We start from the raw sequence: 16,449 nt of genomic DNA on the forward strand, positions 1-16,449 counted from the left end.
AACTTTGGACTATGCTCGTTGCAGGGAAAAGGCCACCAATAGAAAAACAAACATGAGTGAATTTTTGTTTTCTATTGGGAGTTTGTGTAACATTGTGTAACTGCACTTTCATAGGCTCTCCTCTCTTGGGGATTACTTGCAAACACACACACACACAGAGAGAGAGAGACATATGCATACTAGTTTTGGCTTTTAGATCAGCTCCAGCCCATGCAGTAAATGAACAGAGCAGGGATGGTTATGTTTTATCCATCCCTTTGATGCCCCCTAGTGAATTTTATGATAAATGTAACTGTGACTTTGAAGACGTCAGTCAGCATCAGGGTTTATTTTCTAACTGTCAGATATATACCGAGATGAAAAAATTAGTTTAAAAAAAGACAAACATCAGCTGTTTACGTGTATACAGAGAAATGACAGAGACATAAGTTAAACAAAATCAAGTTGATTGACAATGAAATCAACATATATGATTAAATATAAATTGTAATTTAAAAAAAGTGCAGCGACATACCTATTGGTACATGGTAATGTTTATACTGACATATCATGAACTGTTTGAAGAAAGTAACACTGAACTTCCCTGCATTTGACAGCAAAATTCCCCATCGATTTTTCCAAGTTTGATTGATTAGGCTGAAATCTCTAATCCTGCTGCGCAACTACTCATGTCTGGTTGTTTACAATCTCTCTGGCTAAACATGGCCGATGACGAACTCACTCATGGCAGTTAGAGCCCGATAACTTCTGATTTTAGAAAATTCACAAGTCTTAATTTGCCAAACGAGTGACTGTGCAAGTACCGATTTGATTACCTAGTTTACCTTGTTGCTGGCTTGGTTTTTATCTTACCTTCCTGTGGCTCGCTAGCCGCTGAAGCTAGGTAGCGAGCTAACTTCTCCATAGGGAACAATGACAGCGACTTCTGCAGGTAGCAGCAGCTGCGTCCCCGCTAAAGGACTGGACATAAGTCTGGCTGCTCTGCAGCGACAAGACCCGTACATCAATAACATTGTGGACGTGGCCAGCCAAGTCGCTCTGTACACTTACAACAACAGGACAAATGAGTGGGTAAGCCTGAACTTGTGTTGAGGATATCGTGTGCTAACTTAGCTTAGCCTCGTCATTCTCCCTGCTTGATAGGCGCGCTTTGTCACTGACACAGATTTACCTCCAGTGAAGTTATAAACCAGTGCTGTTAACCCCAGATATGGTCATTCAGGGTCTAAATAGTTATTTTCCACATAAATGAAATGGTTTTATTCTTTATTATCTGATTCCCTTGAATATTCTACCATTACATTTGGATATTAACGTCACCAATAGATTTAAATGTTCCCCCCTTAGCAATTAACACGTATTTTTAATAACATGTTCTCACCCTGTGTTACTTAAAGGACTGCCTGACGTCAATTACATTCAACTGCTCAACCCTTTCAATTATTATTATTTAAAGGATTGAAAATGTGTGATTTTGCTTGGCTCAGTTGAGGCAGACCTGTAACTGACACAATAACACACCTGATCCTTGAAGTTGACACTACATGACTTGTCTTTGTGTTTGTGTGTTTTAGGAAAAGACCGAGGTGGAAGGCACCCTTTTTATCTACACAAGGTAAATGAAGTTAATGCTGACATCTTGAAGCTGCAGCCATATTTAAATATTTGTATGCAGAATTGCTGAAAGTAAAATTGCTTTATTAACCTATACTATTGTTTATCACTTTATTGTTATATACCGTACACATCTGTGTGATGTATGATGGTGAATATAGGAAGAGAATGACGTAGCTTCAAGTGCCACTTGTTTCAAGTTGTCATTGACTCTTTTTTGTCCTCTGTGTATTTCAGGCTGGCATCTCCCAGACATGGTTTCACCATTATGAACAGGCTCAATATGGAGAACTTGACAGAGCCAATCACCAAAGACCTGGACTTCCAGCTCCAGCATCCCTTCCTGCTTTACCGCAATGCGCGATGTGAGTAGAAATGAACGCAGTTACACACACAGACACACCTCTTGTCTGCCTGTTAGCTATTACTACCTTCAGTTTTTAGTCAGACACATTCCCGACACATTCTATGTATACACGGAAACCTGTTAATGTGATATTCATTGGAAGGAGTCATAATTATCAGTGTCACAGTGATATGACTATAGCTGTATTTTTTTTTTTTGCCCAAACACTTTCAGTGTAGCTCACCGTATGCTGAATAGGGTCTATGCTGATTGGCCAGGTGGCTCCTCAGGTTAGACGGGTTGCCCTGGACAACTTTGGATTTCGTCAAATATTCTTGTCTGCATTGAGTTTGAGTCTAACAAGTCATGCAACATCTTTCAGCTCATAATTGCCCTGACTCACTGTGTCTTGGAAGAAGCTACGGGCTGACATAGTCTCACTATACTTAAGGTTACACTTTCAGCCAGATGTGCTGTCTGGAACCAATTAAGGAAGTGGTACTCTGTGGTATCAACATGATTCGGTCCTCTCCCTTAAAACTACAGAGTTTCTTACTCAATCCTAATGCTGGATATCATCAAAATCTTGAAACATTAAAGAAATAACGCAATTTTGTGAAAAACCTTAGTTATGCAGGGGTCAGTAACATACCAAGTGACTGTGCCTGCTGTAGTAAGACTGTGCAGGCATAGATACAGTCAGACATAAAATACCAGGACTAGCCACATAGACTAAAAAGTGTGAAGAGACTTTGCTTTGTTACGCAAGCAGCCAGACACTGAGGGAAAAACTTACTGAAAGATGGAGACAAAGATAAACAGAAAAAAGAGATATAAAAAAGACAAATGTCAGACAGAGTCAGGAATATTTAGTGTACTGCCCCCCTGTGTATACAGAGAGGTAGACAGTGAGATAAAATTGGGACAGCATTTTAAAATAGTATCTTTGTCACTTTTTGAAACTCTGACTCTTTAGATTGCTAATACGCATGTAAACTATGCACACTGGATTTTGTATAATTCACCTCAAAATCCACACGAGACTCTTATCTTTGTGACGTCGAAGACCTGTTAGCAGTGTGATCACATCACACTTCAAAATGACAGATGTATCTACAGCCACAGGAAGGAAGTTAGATAAAAGACAAATGGTTTGATATGGTGACCAAAGTGTGCAGCATGCTGTTCATTAGAGTGGGAAACATTAGCTCCATATAAGGCTCAGAGGTATTGTGGTGACTCCAATTCTATCAGCCTGTCTGCCTCTGCGACCTACATCTGGTTTAGACACACACACACACACACGGAGACAAACACGTTGCAGAGTGTGCCTGTGGGAGAAGAGCCTGACAGCACTACAGAACCAGCCAGCCGAGATTAGATACACCACAACAGTCACTGATAATCTAAACACACATTCACTCAGGAATCGCTGACACACACAGACCTCCCTCCCTCTCTGTCACGGTCTCACACTCTCCATCAGGCTCAGTGAGAGGCAGGTGGAATGCTTCTGTTTAGATACCAGTGAATTCCTTATTCCTGCTTTGATCCCTTTACTGTAATACTTCATTACTCTAACTGACATGAGTGAAATAATGTGCATGACATCCACTTTTCTCTGTGACCTCTCTACACCTTTTACACCAGGTTTAAATGCACTCTGTACACATTAATGATGATCTGTGATGGTACTGGCCTCGAGAGGTGGTCAGAGCATCGGTAATGGGGAACGAGTTGCAAGTGAACAGCCAATGCTGAGATCACATTATAAGTTTATAGCTTTAGTTTTATATAGGAACCACAAGCACCATGACGACAACACCTGCAATGTGGATACAAGAAGAGTTCAGCAGACTTCTTAGGCCCAAGAAATGGAGGAAAATTTAGTGTATATAAAGAAAGAAAAAAATCCCGTCCCACGCATGATATCGCATAATTTCCTATGTCGCTTCTTGCCTGTTGTTTTTTCATGACAAATCATAGTTTGGAGAACACACAGATTTGTCGGGTGGCAGTGAAAGATCTCGCAATCAGGGCTGCAACTCAAACCAACTGAAACGAGCAAGTGGTTGACATTTTTGCGCGGAAAATTGACTAAAACGATGAATCGATTGTCAAAATAGTTGCAAATTTAATTTAATTTCAAAGATTAAAAAGTTACTAAGTAAAGCAAACTAATAATTTTAAGTTATTAAACCTCTTCAGCTCACACAGCTTAAATTGAATTGTCTACTTGGTAATCCTGCGGTAATCGCATAACTCTTTGTTTGTAAAGTAAACTTTTACAATTTAAAGTGTGAAACCGAGGCATTACTTGCTAAGGCATGTCTTGGGAAGGAAAGAAATTTAAAAACACAAGAGATTAGTTAGCACAGCTCAGTTGAGAACTATTTCCTCTGATAAAAATGAAATATGGCAGCAGTTGTGTGAGTGGGTGCATAGCAAAGCTAATGGTCAGTGGCTCCAGCAGATTTTACTGATTGGATATGGTTAATAAAGCACCCAAATAAGGAGAGATGGAGCATGGTTGTAATCAGACAGATTTTTATCGCCTTAGCTGTTGTGATTTACTATGATTGTTGGATATGTGACAAGATTGAGACAGATCTAACTAACAAAACACATTACTCATAACCAGAGAAACCTCAGATGCTCTAAGAGACATCAAAGTGTCAAGTCCACCATGAGAAAGCCAGCAGTCGCTGAGCATTTACCGGATGATGGCATGTGAGGGACGGAGGAATGTCTTCCAGAAAACTGTATAAACAAAGGAACGCATCTCCGCCTCAGTAAAGATGTTTGTTTCACTGGCTAGCATCAGATCTGTGAGACTGTTTAGGCTCCAGGCTGTTGGTAAATGCTGCCAATCCCACTGTGTCATGACCTCTGTGTGCAAGAGTCGTGGAATCTTATCGTTAGACAAACATGTAGCTCTCAGTGCTGCTGTTACTTCCTGGAATGGCAGTTGGCACAAAGTGGCACCCTAGGCTAAAAATAAACTGCGGAGATATACCACAGAACAGGGCAAGATTCAGGGAAGAGAATTTTGGTCTGAGCAAGTCATTATTCCTCTGACAAATGTTGTGATTGAAGGCTTTTTACATTCCTTCCTGCAAGCACCGACATTCCTGATGTGTAATGTGTTGTGGTCGCGCTGTTGTCTGGTAACAACGCATTTAAATGTCTTATTTGATGAAGGAAAATCATGGACATGCTTCTAAAAGTTTAGTTTACAGTATTCTGAGTTTGAGTCATAGTTCATCTGCAGGACACTGAGAGTCATATCCGTCTTCCTGTGCCTTTGACTCTCTCATACAGATTTTGGATAGTACTTTATAGGGTTTGGTGAAGTCAGTGTGAGAGGTGGTTTCATTTTTCCACACTGCTGTTGCAAGTACTTCTAATAAAGCAGAGCCCAAAGATGTTTAAGAGTTAATTTATTGAAGGGCTGAAACTCTTAATAATCAATAAAATGGCAACTATTTTCATAATAAGTTAATTTTTAAAGTTTTTTTTTTTTATTAGAATAAATGCCAAACATTACCTGCTTTCAGCTTCTCAACTGTGAAGATACAGATTGTTGCTTTTCTTTGTACTGTATGGAAGCTGAGAGCGGCCAAGCTTGCAATGTTTTTTTTGGTTTTTTTATGCTGTTATCTCGATACCCTTTTTATCTCAAGATAATCAACAAATTATCACAAGAAAACAAAATGCTTACTTCTTTATAATGTTTATCAGAGATCAGAACAGCCATGCCAGCTTGCATTGACGGCATCCTGACAACTGAAGTACCAATTATTGATCGACGCAGTAGAGTGTACTTCAATCCTACCTTATTTATATACTTTCTTTTTTATATGATTCAAATCACCAATGTGGCGAATTTCTTTTCCAGTTCCCCCTAGGCCAACAGTTTTTCTTACAGTTACACTAGTTACAGGGAAGAAACACATCTGATTTACATTGACCCCTGTATGTAAGACATAATGTAAATACTCTCATTATAAGTCACTAGGGAAAACATTCTTGCAACAAATGGCAAAAGTTGATATAGTTTACTTTGAAACTTCCAAACCCACACAGAGCATTGTGTGTATGTCATGGTCCTCTCTCATGAATCTTATGAAGTTGTTTTTCTCGTGTTAGATTGTTATGATAGTTGAAATTTAAGAGATAATGAGATAAATTAACCCGAAAAGTAAATAGACCATCTTTCTATTTTGGACTGTTGGTCAAACAAGGTGAGCAATTTGAAAGATGTTACTTTGGCCTTTAGAAAAGTATAATGCACTTAATAATTAATCAATTAATCGAACAAATAATCATCAGATTAATGGATAATGAAAAAATGATTACTTGCAGCACTAATTTAACATTTTGAGACCAATGTGTATCTGAGTTTAGATGAGACTAACACTTCCCTTAACATGGCGCTCTGTATGTCAGGTGTACAGACAGTCTTACCTCCAGGTCGGACATATGTATATCCCAGGTCTTGCTCTGACACCATCAAGCCTTTGAATCTGACCTCAGGTTCCTCCTCCAGTCTCTCATGTTTAGGTTTCCTCTGAAACAGGCCTCTCAGCATGGCTCCACTGGTCTGAATCTCTCTCGGAATAGAAAGTTCAGTAATTCCTTATCCGGCAAAAGTTCAGTGAAGGTGATGCCAAAGGTGATATGAAACTTCCCCTCATAAGATTTTTCTTCTCCAGAAGTAAAGGATGTACTGATATATATACTGGGTAGCACTGTGTAAACGTCTCTTAAGTAAGCACATACGGCTGTCACAGCAGTTGTGGCAGAGCCAAAAGAGCAATTTGGACGTACCTGCTTCTTAGATGAGTATTGGTTAGCTGGAAGTCTCAATATTTACTCCTCGTCCAATGTCATGAATTCCATTCTCACAAACAAAGGAAGCGATGGTTCTTCTCGGACAACAATAATTCCAAGCATGCATGTGTGTTACTGTAAGAGCACTTACTGCTGACTGACCTCCAGCAAACTAAACCAGCCCAAACTAAGCTGATCACATACCACAATAAAGGGACAACACTTCAAATATATCTGACAATACTAAAGCTAAACAGAACTTTCTTTGAGTAGTCCCAGTAGTGCACTTTAAGCAGTTTAACCTCCCGGGAAATGTGTTGTTTCTAAGCAAGTCGAAACATTTAAATCTGATAGAACTAAAAGCAAAATCCCAAATGGTAAGTACAGACAATGACAAGTCGCCCAGACTTAAAAGAAAATCTCTACAACGTCAGATTAAAAATTTAAAATCTTCTTCGTCTCAACCGAGTCTCGTCGAAGAGTTACTGTGGGTCTCCAGCAGACATCACACGTGGTTTGTCGTAGTCACAGGGGGATTGAAAGGACCACACAGCTTAAGCACTGGATCACTTACAAACTGCAATAGCGTTTCCACTGCTTCTTCAAAATGTAAAGGGATGGCGTCACATGCAGAACTGACATTTCCCGTTTAGTGAATGCTCCTAGTAGTGGTCTTCAACTTTGGTCATTCTTCTGTTGAAGTTCGCTGCCCATGTGGCCGTCCAGTTCCCTTGGTCAGGATCTCTGCTTCACCTATTCAGTGCCTTTCTTCCTCTCCTGCTCAGTCTCCAGTGTTGTTGACTGGAACCACTTTCTTTCTAATGTCCACCCTTAAAGCTCAACCTTGTGGCCACAGGAACTTGTTCTGGTTGGTGCTACTGGTCGTAGTCCTCCTCCCACTCTCTCTCCCTCTCTTTTGGTCTCTCTGAGGGGTTTTCTATCTTGTTAAGGGTTTAGACATTTGGTAGTTCAGAGCAGCTGAAAACTTGTTAGAATCTCCTCTATCAAACTATTTCTGTCCTCCTTTTCTTCTGGGAGTAAGGACAGTCACAGCTTCTAGTCCTGTTCTGTGTCTTCCCGTCACTTCACTTCATTCAGTTCAACATTTTTCATTCATTGACAAAACTCAGTCGCTGCTTCCTGACAGCTCAAGAGCTGCTGGCAGAACTAGATCTTTTCCCTCTTGATGGACTTGTTGATAATCTCCTCTCTAACACACCTCACTTCTTCCTATTTTATATCCGTCTTGCTCATTTTTTCTCAATTTTCCAGCTCTCTGCGTTTGACTGCGTATCTCTCCGTCTCTGTCAAACAGTCTCATCCCCAGTGAGCACTAAGTGGCTCTGGCTCCAGCAGACAGTCTCCCACTGCAGTTACTTTTTTGGTACAGGGCTGATTTTCCCAGGCTCAACTGAACTCTGTGTGTGTCTCTGCCTCTCCCTCTCGCTGTTCCCCTCATCCGTACTGACCCTTGTGGCCTGTCCAACCTCGTTTGTAGCCAAGTGTGTGTATTTTTGTGCCTGCCTGCCTGTCTGTCTGCATAGGAATGTGTGTGTGTCTTTGATAAGACTGGTGGTGGTAACTTTGTCCACCATGTACAGTAGACCCCACTTTACTTTCTGTTCTCTGTGTCTCACTCTATTCTGGCTGGCTATAAATCTTGCCTCTCCACTCCATTCATAAGTATTTTACTTTCTGATGTCTTTAACGCTTTAACGCCTCTTTTCCTTTTTGGGATTGGTCTTTTCTTGTGATCCACGTTATTAAAGCATGTTGAGGTGTGAGATGATGTCCTGCTGTCTTGATTGGTCCTTGGTGTCTTTTTTTGTCTTTTTTTTTGTTAAATAAGAAAAGGGATTGGAGAAAAAAAACATGTTTATATTCCTCAAAGTAAAAAATGGTTTTGCATCTTGGCCACCAAAATTCAGTTACCCAATTGGTACTGGTATTGGAAAATATCTTGTTTGACTGGATACATTAAAGAAGTTCAAGGATCGTGGGATTTTGATGTTTTTTTTAGACTTTCGCTGTTTTTGTTTCTGGGCGAAATTATGACTTGCACCATACAGACTGACTGAAATTGAATAATAATGTCAAAACGTTACCTCTATGCTTTTAGGAGCCAGTACAAATGAAAATAGCGCAGTACATACTGCTGTGTAATCCTGTGACAAATGGGTGTTAGTGTTGCCTTTTCCCTCCCATGTTGATCATGTTTACGTAGATCAGGAGACTCCTGGGGCCCGTAATGGTACTGCTGGATTCTGCTGCCATTGGGAAATGACTCATTTTAAACTCTGGGTTTAAAACCAGCCGGGCTAATAATAAACGGTGAACATGTGTCCGCCAGGCCTGCTCAAAGTTACAGCAGCAGAGGTGTACAGCAGCATGTCTGTGCATTCATTTGATTGTAATGGTCAGAAGACTCATTTAGTTGTCTGCTGACCTTTCATTAATCAGCGGCTAACTGGATTTGTGGCATTAACTCCAGACCAGGACCATTAGTTCATTTTGTTTATGAAACATGTTCACAAGTTCAACTCTCTCTCTCTCTTTTCCCCTGTTTGTCCCCCTCCTTCTCACTCCCCCAGTGGTCATCCATGGGATTTGGTTCTATGACAAGGAGGACTGTCAACGCATTGCCCAGAGGATGAAGATGTAAGTGCTTCTATAACCACAGACTCTTTGCATAAACTATACAGCACTTAAAGAAAACAAATTCAAATTGAGATTTTGTCCACTAAACAGGGAGTAGGGAGTTATGCTCTGTCAGCCACCGCAGCTGTGAGAGTTTGTTTCATATCTTAGGTTGAGTATGACAGAGACTACATGTGTTTATGATTGGATCTGTGTTTGGGACTTAGTGCCAACAAATGACCAACAAGAACTCTCCTGACAAAATACTCACATTTTTATATGGGCCTGTATGGATTCTCAAATTGACTTGCATGTGTGTTTGTGTGTGCAGTCTGACCCAGCAGGAGCAAGCCCTGGCTCAGTCTCAGGGTGGATGGTTGTCCCCAGGAGGAGGAGGAATAATTGGAAGAGGAGGAATAATTGGAGGAGGAGTAATTGGAGGAGGAGGAGGAGTTATTGGAGGAGGTGGAGTGATTGGAGGTGGAGGAGTAATTAGAGGAGGAGGAGTAATTGGAGGAGGAGCAGGAGGAGGAATAGTTGGAGGAGGAAGAATAGCTGGAGGAGGAGGAGGAAGTGAAGCGAAAGGAGTGGACATCATCCAGATGTTGACCAAAGCACGCACAGAGTATGACAAGGTAGAGAAACACCAAAAGATTTTCTTTTTTATGTCACTTATCAAATGTTTTTTGTTCCTCTGTGCTTGTGTCTCATACTCCTTGCTTCACATTATGTCTCTCTCTCTCTCTCTGTCTCTCTCTCTCTCTCTCTCTCTCTCTCTCTCTCTGGCAGTCTACATCGGAGCCGAAGGAGATTGGTGGCAGCAGTGTTCTTTGTGGAAACCCCAATCTGATCAAACCAATACCTGTTAAACCAAACACTCAGGTAAAACCCCCATATCTACCTCCTATTTCATTCTGGGGTTGTATTTTTGATGTACAGGAAGAGGGCCAATCTGGTCCTCTGCAGGGAATCCAAAAGTTTAAATTAGATGGTACTCACAACTAGAAACAGTGTTTCCATGACAAACTCCAGTCCTTAATTTGTTTTATATTCGATTGTTATTTATACCCCTTTTCCACCAAGGCAGTGCAAGGGCCAGCTCGGAGCTTTGTGGAGTTTGCCTGATATGTTTAAAAATACTGCAGTAATATCTGCATCATCTTCTTTTCTCATTCCTACTGCCCTCCTTCCCTCTCTCACACTTGTCTCTCTTTGCCTCATCTAGGACAGTGAAGGTGCTGAACCCAAGCCTCTCTCTCTGGCCACTCTTTTTGGCACCAAACATCACCAGTCACCCAAACCTGACCCAGTTTCTCCTTTGGCCACCCCTTTGGCTGAGGCATCAACAGGAAGAGTCACTCGCCCACCTGTGGCCCGCACGCTGACCTACGAGGAGACGATGAACTCTGGCAGGATTGTGACCTCCAAGGGAGGGAACATCGCCATGGCAGGGTTTTCAGATCGAGGGCTCGTGGCTGTGATTGGAGGACAACTGGTCAGGGACAATGGTGGAAATGTTGTGGGCTTGAGTCCCACCTCCGGCCATCATCAGCAGCAGCAGCAGAACCAGCCTCAGCACTGCCCAGCCATCCAAAAGCTAATGCAGGGACAGAGAGGGGTCGGAGGAACTCTTCAGACCCTGTCCGAGTCCCCCGAGAACAGGCTGTGTGACAACGGGGTACCGCTGGAGCATCACCACCATCACCATCTGTTCCATCATCATCAGCAGCACCACCATCATCATCATCATCAACAGCAACAGCTTCAACCGGACCCAATCAAGAGACTTTTCCAACCCCAGCCACTTCCTCCTCCTGCGTCCAACACCTTCACCTCTGCTGCCCCGTGTTGCCCCAACCCTCTTCCTGCCCTGCAGCAGAACCCCCATCTCCCCTCCCAGCCCATAATGGTGGATTCTATGTCATGTTCCCACATTCAAGCGCAACAAAGCCAGCAGATGTTTTTCAACTTATCCAAACCTCAATCTGAGGCGCAGCACCACAGCCAATCAGCTTCAGCCATACAGGGAACAGGTGGGACATCTGTGATGCTTTCAGTATGCCAGCAGTATGACCATGTTCTGAATTAGTGTACCACATACACTTGTTTGGCAAATGTAAGAGTAAATTATGTAAAAATACTTTATTTATTTTCCCTCCATTTCCAGGGTTGCTGCCATCTCAGGTGACCAATGATCAAGTCCTTCATCCTTCTCAAGGTATCAGGTTCCTTGAAATAGTTAGTTGCTTTGCAGTTTCTGTTTTGTGTCACACAAATTCGATTCTACTTCTGAAGTAATTTTGGTCAAGTGCACATAAATCCAGTTACATTTGAAAGAACCTCTCGAGTTGCAACTCCTATTCATTTTCAGTGACATTTACCATTTTTGTCTTGTCAGGTCTGTCTTCGCAGATGCAAGGTGTGGTGTCGCCTCACGAGCTCCTGCAAAAGCTCCAGCTGGTCCAGCAGGAGCAAAGCCTGACTTCTCACGATCCCCCTCGACTCCTTCCGACTCTGGCCCCTCGATTTCAGGGGCCCACGCAAGGTCAAGGCGGAGGCTCAGTCCCGAACCCGACCGCAGCCACTGCAGGTCAGAAGGCGGCACTGCAGTTTCAGGTAAGCAATGTAAACTCTTTTTTATATTTGTGTTTTTAACTGGGAACAACAATCGAGGATAACAAATAACTGTCCCTTTGTGTCCAGGTCATCTCCCCCCAGCGGATACCAGCCACTGTGGCCCCCAACCTGCTCCTCTCCCCCAGCGTGTTCACTCAGGCAAAGTCTAGTGGCAGCTTGACAGCCGGTGGCCAGGACGGCTGCCCTGCCCCCTCAGCCTTGCCCATTCCCCCGCTGCAGGAGGAGATCAGAGTTCTGTCCAAAAGTCAGCTTCAAGCCACACTGCTGAAACTGATCCAGGTAAAAAAAAAAATCAGATTACTGACAATGACGCATCTTTCCCCACTGTCAATTTGTTGTTTTATTTCAAGCTGTTGGTTCGTGCTTGTGTGTTTCAGACTGACAGCTCATTCCTGGACACCATCTACGAAGCCTACGTCAGCCGCTTTGCCAACGACTCCAGCAGCCAGTACTGATGACTCGTCACACCCTCTGTCTGTACAAACATCCCGTCGAGAGCAGTGAGGATCAGTCTTACACTTACGATGGATGCACCACTTCCTCCTCTGAACCAACCCACTGCAATCACACACACCTATGCACTGTTTAGCCAGTAAACCCGACATTCTTCACTTCAAAACAAGTCTCTCTGGTTGCAACATAAAAAGCAGTTGTTAAATATTATAAATGTCTTTGTTTCAATGTCAGAATAACAACTTTTGACTCATATCATTTCAAGTCGAGGTCCACTAATGCACAAATGTGGCATAGCCACACAGTTTCGACCTCAACTGTAGTTAATGGGAAATGTAGCCTATTATGCTGCAACCTCACAGGCGTTTGGATTTAGCTGAAAAGTGCACTAGTTTTTTTTCATCAGATGTAGCAGAATTTTTTTATTTTGTTTTTTTTTTTTCATAATCTGCGGTCTTTACTCAGACTCAGTGGTCTAACACCAGCCAGCCTTCTGGGCTGTAACAAACAAGTCTTCCTAGTCAAAGAACTAGCGCTGAAGGATTCGCTCAAACTGACTTGAAACTGACTTCACTTGTAAAATGAAGTGTAAAACGTGTTAAACATGTTTTTGTTTTCCGTACATTTTGAAAAGTATGTTTACATGCTATCAGAATTTGTTGGATTTGAATTTATAATTCGTTTAAATTAAGTTTGCTTTCTAAAGGAATTTTAAATATATTTTACTATCCAAATTCTTTTAAAGTTATTAAAATGATACCTTGTCATTTTGATCTCTTTTTTCCAACATAGCTGTGTTGGTATGTTAGTTACAGTAACTAAACGTTGTCATTGGGCTTGTCGACAATTTTGTGAGTAAAGTCTGCATCGAGATATATCTTTTTAGTGTGTAGCTCTGACAAGTGGTGGATTTTCAGGTGAGAGAAAATCTTCACGGCACTTTAAAGCTTGTGTGTACTACTAGTGCTTTGTCATGGTACGTGTCCACGGGGCGTTTTTGCACACGAGGGCACGCGAGGCTTCCCAGCGTTGGATGCTTGACTAAAACAGGCTACACCCTCCAACTGAACACCATGCAAAACTTACTGGCTGCACCTGATTGGGCGAAAGCCAATATTGGACTGTCTGCTCTAGGATTTTAAACTAATCCAATATGGCAGCTTGTTTGGAAACTTTTTGAAACACTTAAAGTGAGAAATAAGCTATGTTGTTGCCGTCTTTATTTTAACTCAACAACAAGGCTTTGTGGTTTTTTGAGAGCTACCGTAGGCAGAAATGCAAATGCAAATGTTGGAGAGGGAGGGGGAACGGGAAGCACAGAAACAGCAGATCCTGTGGACACGTACTATTAGTCTTATTCCTCTTCCTTTGAATATCACCATCATGACGAAAAATTCAAAATGACATGGTATCTATCTAACTTAATTATCAAGGACAGTACAGGAGATTGTTAACCTGCACTACCTCACAGAGAGCTAGTTCCGAGGCGTTACCTGTGTTTTTACTTTAGCGATTGGACCATTTTTAAGGTTAGATAATCTGGTCAGGACTCTTGTTTCAGTTTACCTAAAGGGTTTTCATCAGAATAAGACACTGAGAACCTTATTTTTTCTTCTCCCAGAGCCATTACTAGTTAACATGGTAGCATTTTTGCAGTCATGCCACAGTTCCTGAACATTCGCTCTGCCAAACAGAAAAAAAACTCCTCTCAGGAATTTAAAAACAGATTAGTGATTGAATGGTTTGTTATTGATGTTAAATAAATGATTTATGGCATTGCAAAGAAGGTATATAAATAAATATATCCGCTAATAATTGTTTGGACTTCGTAGGCCTGTTCAAAGCAAGTATAGTAGAAATTTAATAGAAAATGCATTTCAAAAATACTGTTACTCTTCATGAATTGTGTGTTTCCTACAGTACAGCAGAAGTCGCGTCACTCAAAAAAATTTAATTTTCGGGGTCAGGGTTTGCAGTCTGTGTTTAGCTCCAGTGCTGAACTCATTCCCAGCCAGACTACAGTAGCTCGCAGAGAATACACAAAAGCAGCAGCAACAACATAAAGAGAATATTTTTTTCCCCTATTTTTGTACTCAAGAAGCAAAATGTATTGTTCTCGTAGTACAAATAACCAGCATGTTACATCACAGCTAAGATATAAGTGGCAATTCATTCTTATACAACATATCCACAGCTCTTTATGCGATTTTGTGCTTTTATTTCAAAAGCTGTCATCCATAATCTTTCTTTTACGCATTGTCATTTTAGGCAAAACGAGACATGGGAATGTTAACGGATACATTTTTACACCTTTTATTTGTTTATGTCGGGAATGTTTTGCCTAAACTGGAATATATTTTAATTGGATATTAAATGTTCTCAAACTGCCTCTGTTGTCTCATTCTGTCTTTTTTGTTTTCTCTATGGCTCTCAAGTCTTTCTAATATTATGATGGTTTTTATTATTATTATTCAGGATTGATCGAGCCTCAGGTAACTAATCACAGCACAGGTACACTCATTATTGCTTTAATGTCACATCGTTGCCACAGTCAATATTGTAACAATATGTCTCCAGTGATTAATCAGCTGTTTTTACACACTCAGCAGTATTGAGAGGCCTTGCCTAATTAGCTCTAAAAGATTTTATGCAATGTTTTTTTCCAATATCAAACCCTGTCTTCGTCGCGCTCAACTGAGCACACGGTACAAGCCAATAAAGCGGAGGTGCTGACACAGTGGTGTTAATTTGACTGAACAGGGGAGTTTTCAGGCAGGTCACAGGCGACGCAGCAGCCTGTGCGCTCAGACAACATCTTGTAGCCAGTTGACATTCATCAGCACGAGGCAGCTGCTAAATACACACTATGTACCTCGGGTTTTCAAATTAAATGGATGAGAGGGCCTTCAGAGTGCTCAATGAAAAATGGAAATTTGAGCTGTTTTCAATTGTTCGTATCGTATTCAATGAATTACTGCATGCTCTGTTTGGTTTTCTACTTTAACTTGATTTGCAGTGTCGTTATTAGGAAAGCTACTGTTCTGCTACAGACTTTTTAAGAAAGAAATAGAAATTCATCCTGAAACACACAGACTGAGAATACATAAAACATAGTAAAATGAATAAAATATGAGCATTCAATAAAAATATAAATAAATGCTAAAACCCACCATTATGAGCTCACCTAAAACAATGTAACACATGTTTTCATTGATGCTCTTATTTTTTGGGTGACCTCAGTTTAGGGCCCAATCAATCCTGGACTTCTTGGATGATGCCTTTTTCTACAGTATGTTCTGTAAAAAGGTAATAAGACAACACATACACTGATCCCTATACATCGCACACACTACACTCTCTGACTTGATGAACTCCCGACAAATCACACATAATAACATTGTCAGCCTTATTGACTGATTGACAGAAAGTGGCCCCTCTGGATGAAGTCATCAGCTGGTCTCTTGTGGCGAACATAGACTCTGGACAGTGGGGATAATGACCTGTCACTCACTGTTTCCACATGTATACATACATGCATATCGGCGTTTCATAATATTGCTGGCGCCTTTGATGAAATTGATGATATTCTCCTTGTGTGTAAAGTGTGTGTTTTGTTGTCTGTGTGTGACAGATTATTTTAAAAGCCCATTAGTACTAATTAGTGTTGTTATCAGAGTTGGTAATGGCTCCTTAAGAATTGAGTGTGAAGTGATCAAAGTCCAATCAGTCTGCTGGCCACTTTTTTGGCACACTGTGGGAATTTGGCTGCCTCTCCCTCTCCCTTCCTTCCTGTTTCCTCCCCCCCCCATCAACACTGTGGTGTCTTACATGGCAGTTAACATCCATGTTTACAGGAGCAGAGGATTTATACCCAAAATACATATACGCAAAAAAAGGTAAAACATTTTTTTTTTTTGAGGGCCCAAATG

At 41.4% G+C, this 16,449-nt stretch overlaps 1 protein-coding gene across 1 annotated transcript; it reads left to right on the forward strand.

Moving 5' to 3' along the window:
* The first annotated feature begins 686 nt into the window (after positions 1-686).
* Positions 687-14,909, forward strand: dcp1b (decapping mRNA 1B). The gene is made up of 11 exons (XM_084346443.1): positions 687-1,071; positions 1,575-1,615; positions 1,852-1,979; positions 9,385-9,451; positions 9,762-10,065; positions 10,220-10,312; positions 10,656-11,463; positions 11,598-11,648; positions 11,829-12,046; positions 12,134-12,346; positions 12,445-14,909. Exons 1-11 carry the CDS (start codon positions 913-915, stop codon positions 12,520-12,522), a joined length of 2,160 nt encoding a protein of 719 aa, XP_084202569.1. The 5' UTR covers positions 687-912; the 3' UTR covers positions 12,523-14,909.
* The last annotated feature ends 1,540 nt before the right edge of the window (positions 14,910-16,449 follow it).

The sequence above is a fragment of the Pagrus pagrus genome, assembly GCF_965226575.1.
Source record: "Pagrus pagrus genome assembly, chromosome: 23".
Classification (NCBI taxonomy): Eukaryota; Metazoa; Chordata; class Actinopteri; order Spariformes; family Sparidae; genus Pagrus; species Pagrus pagrus.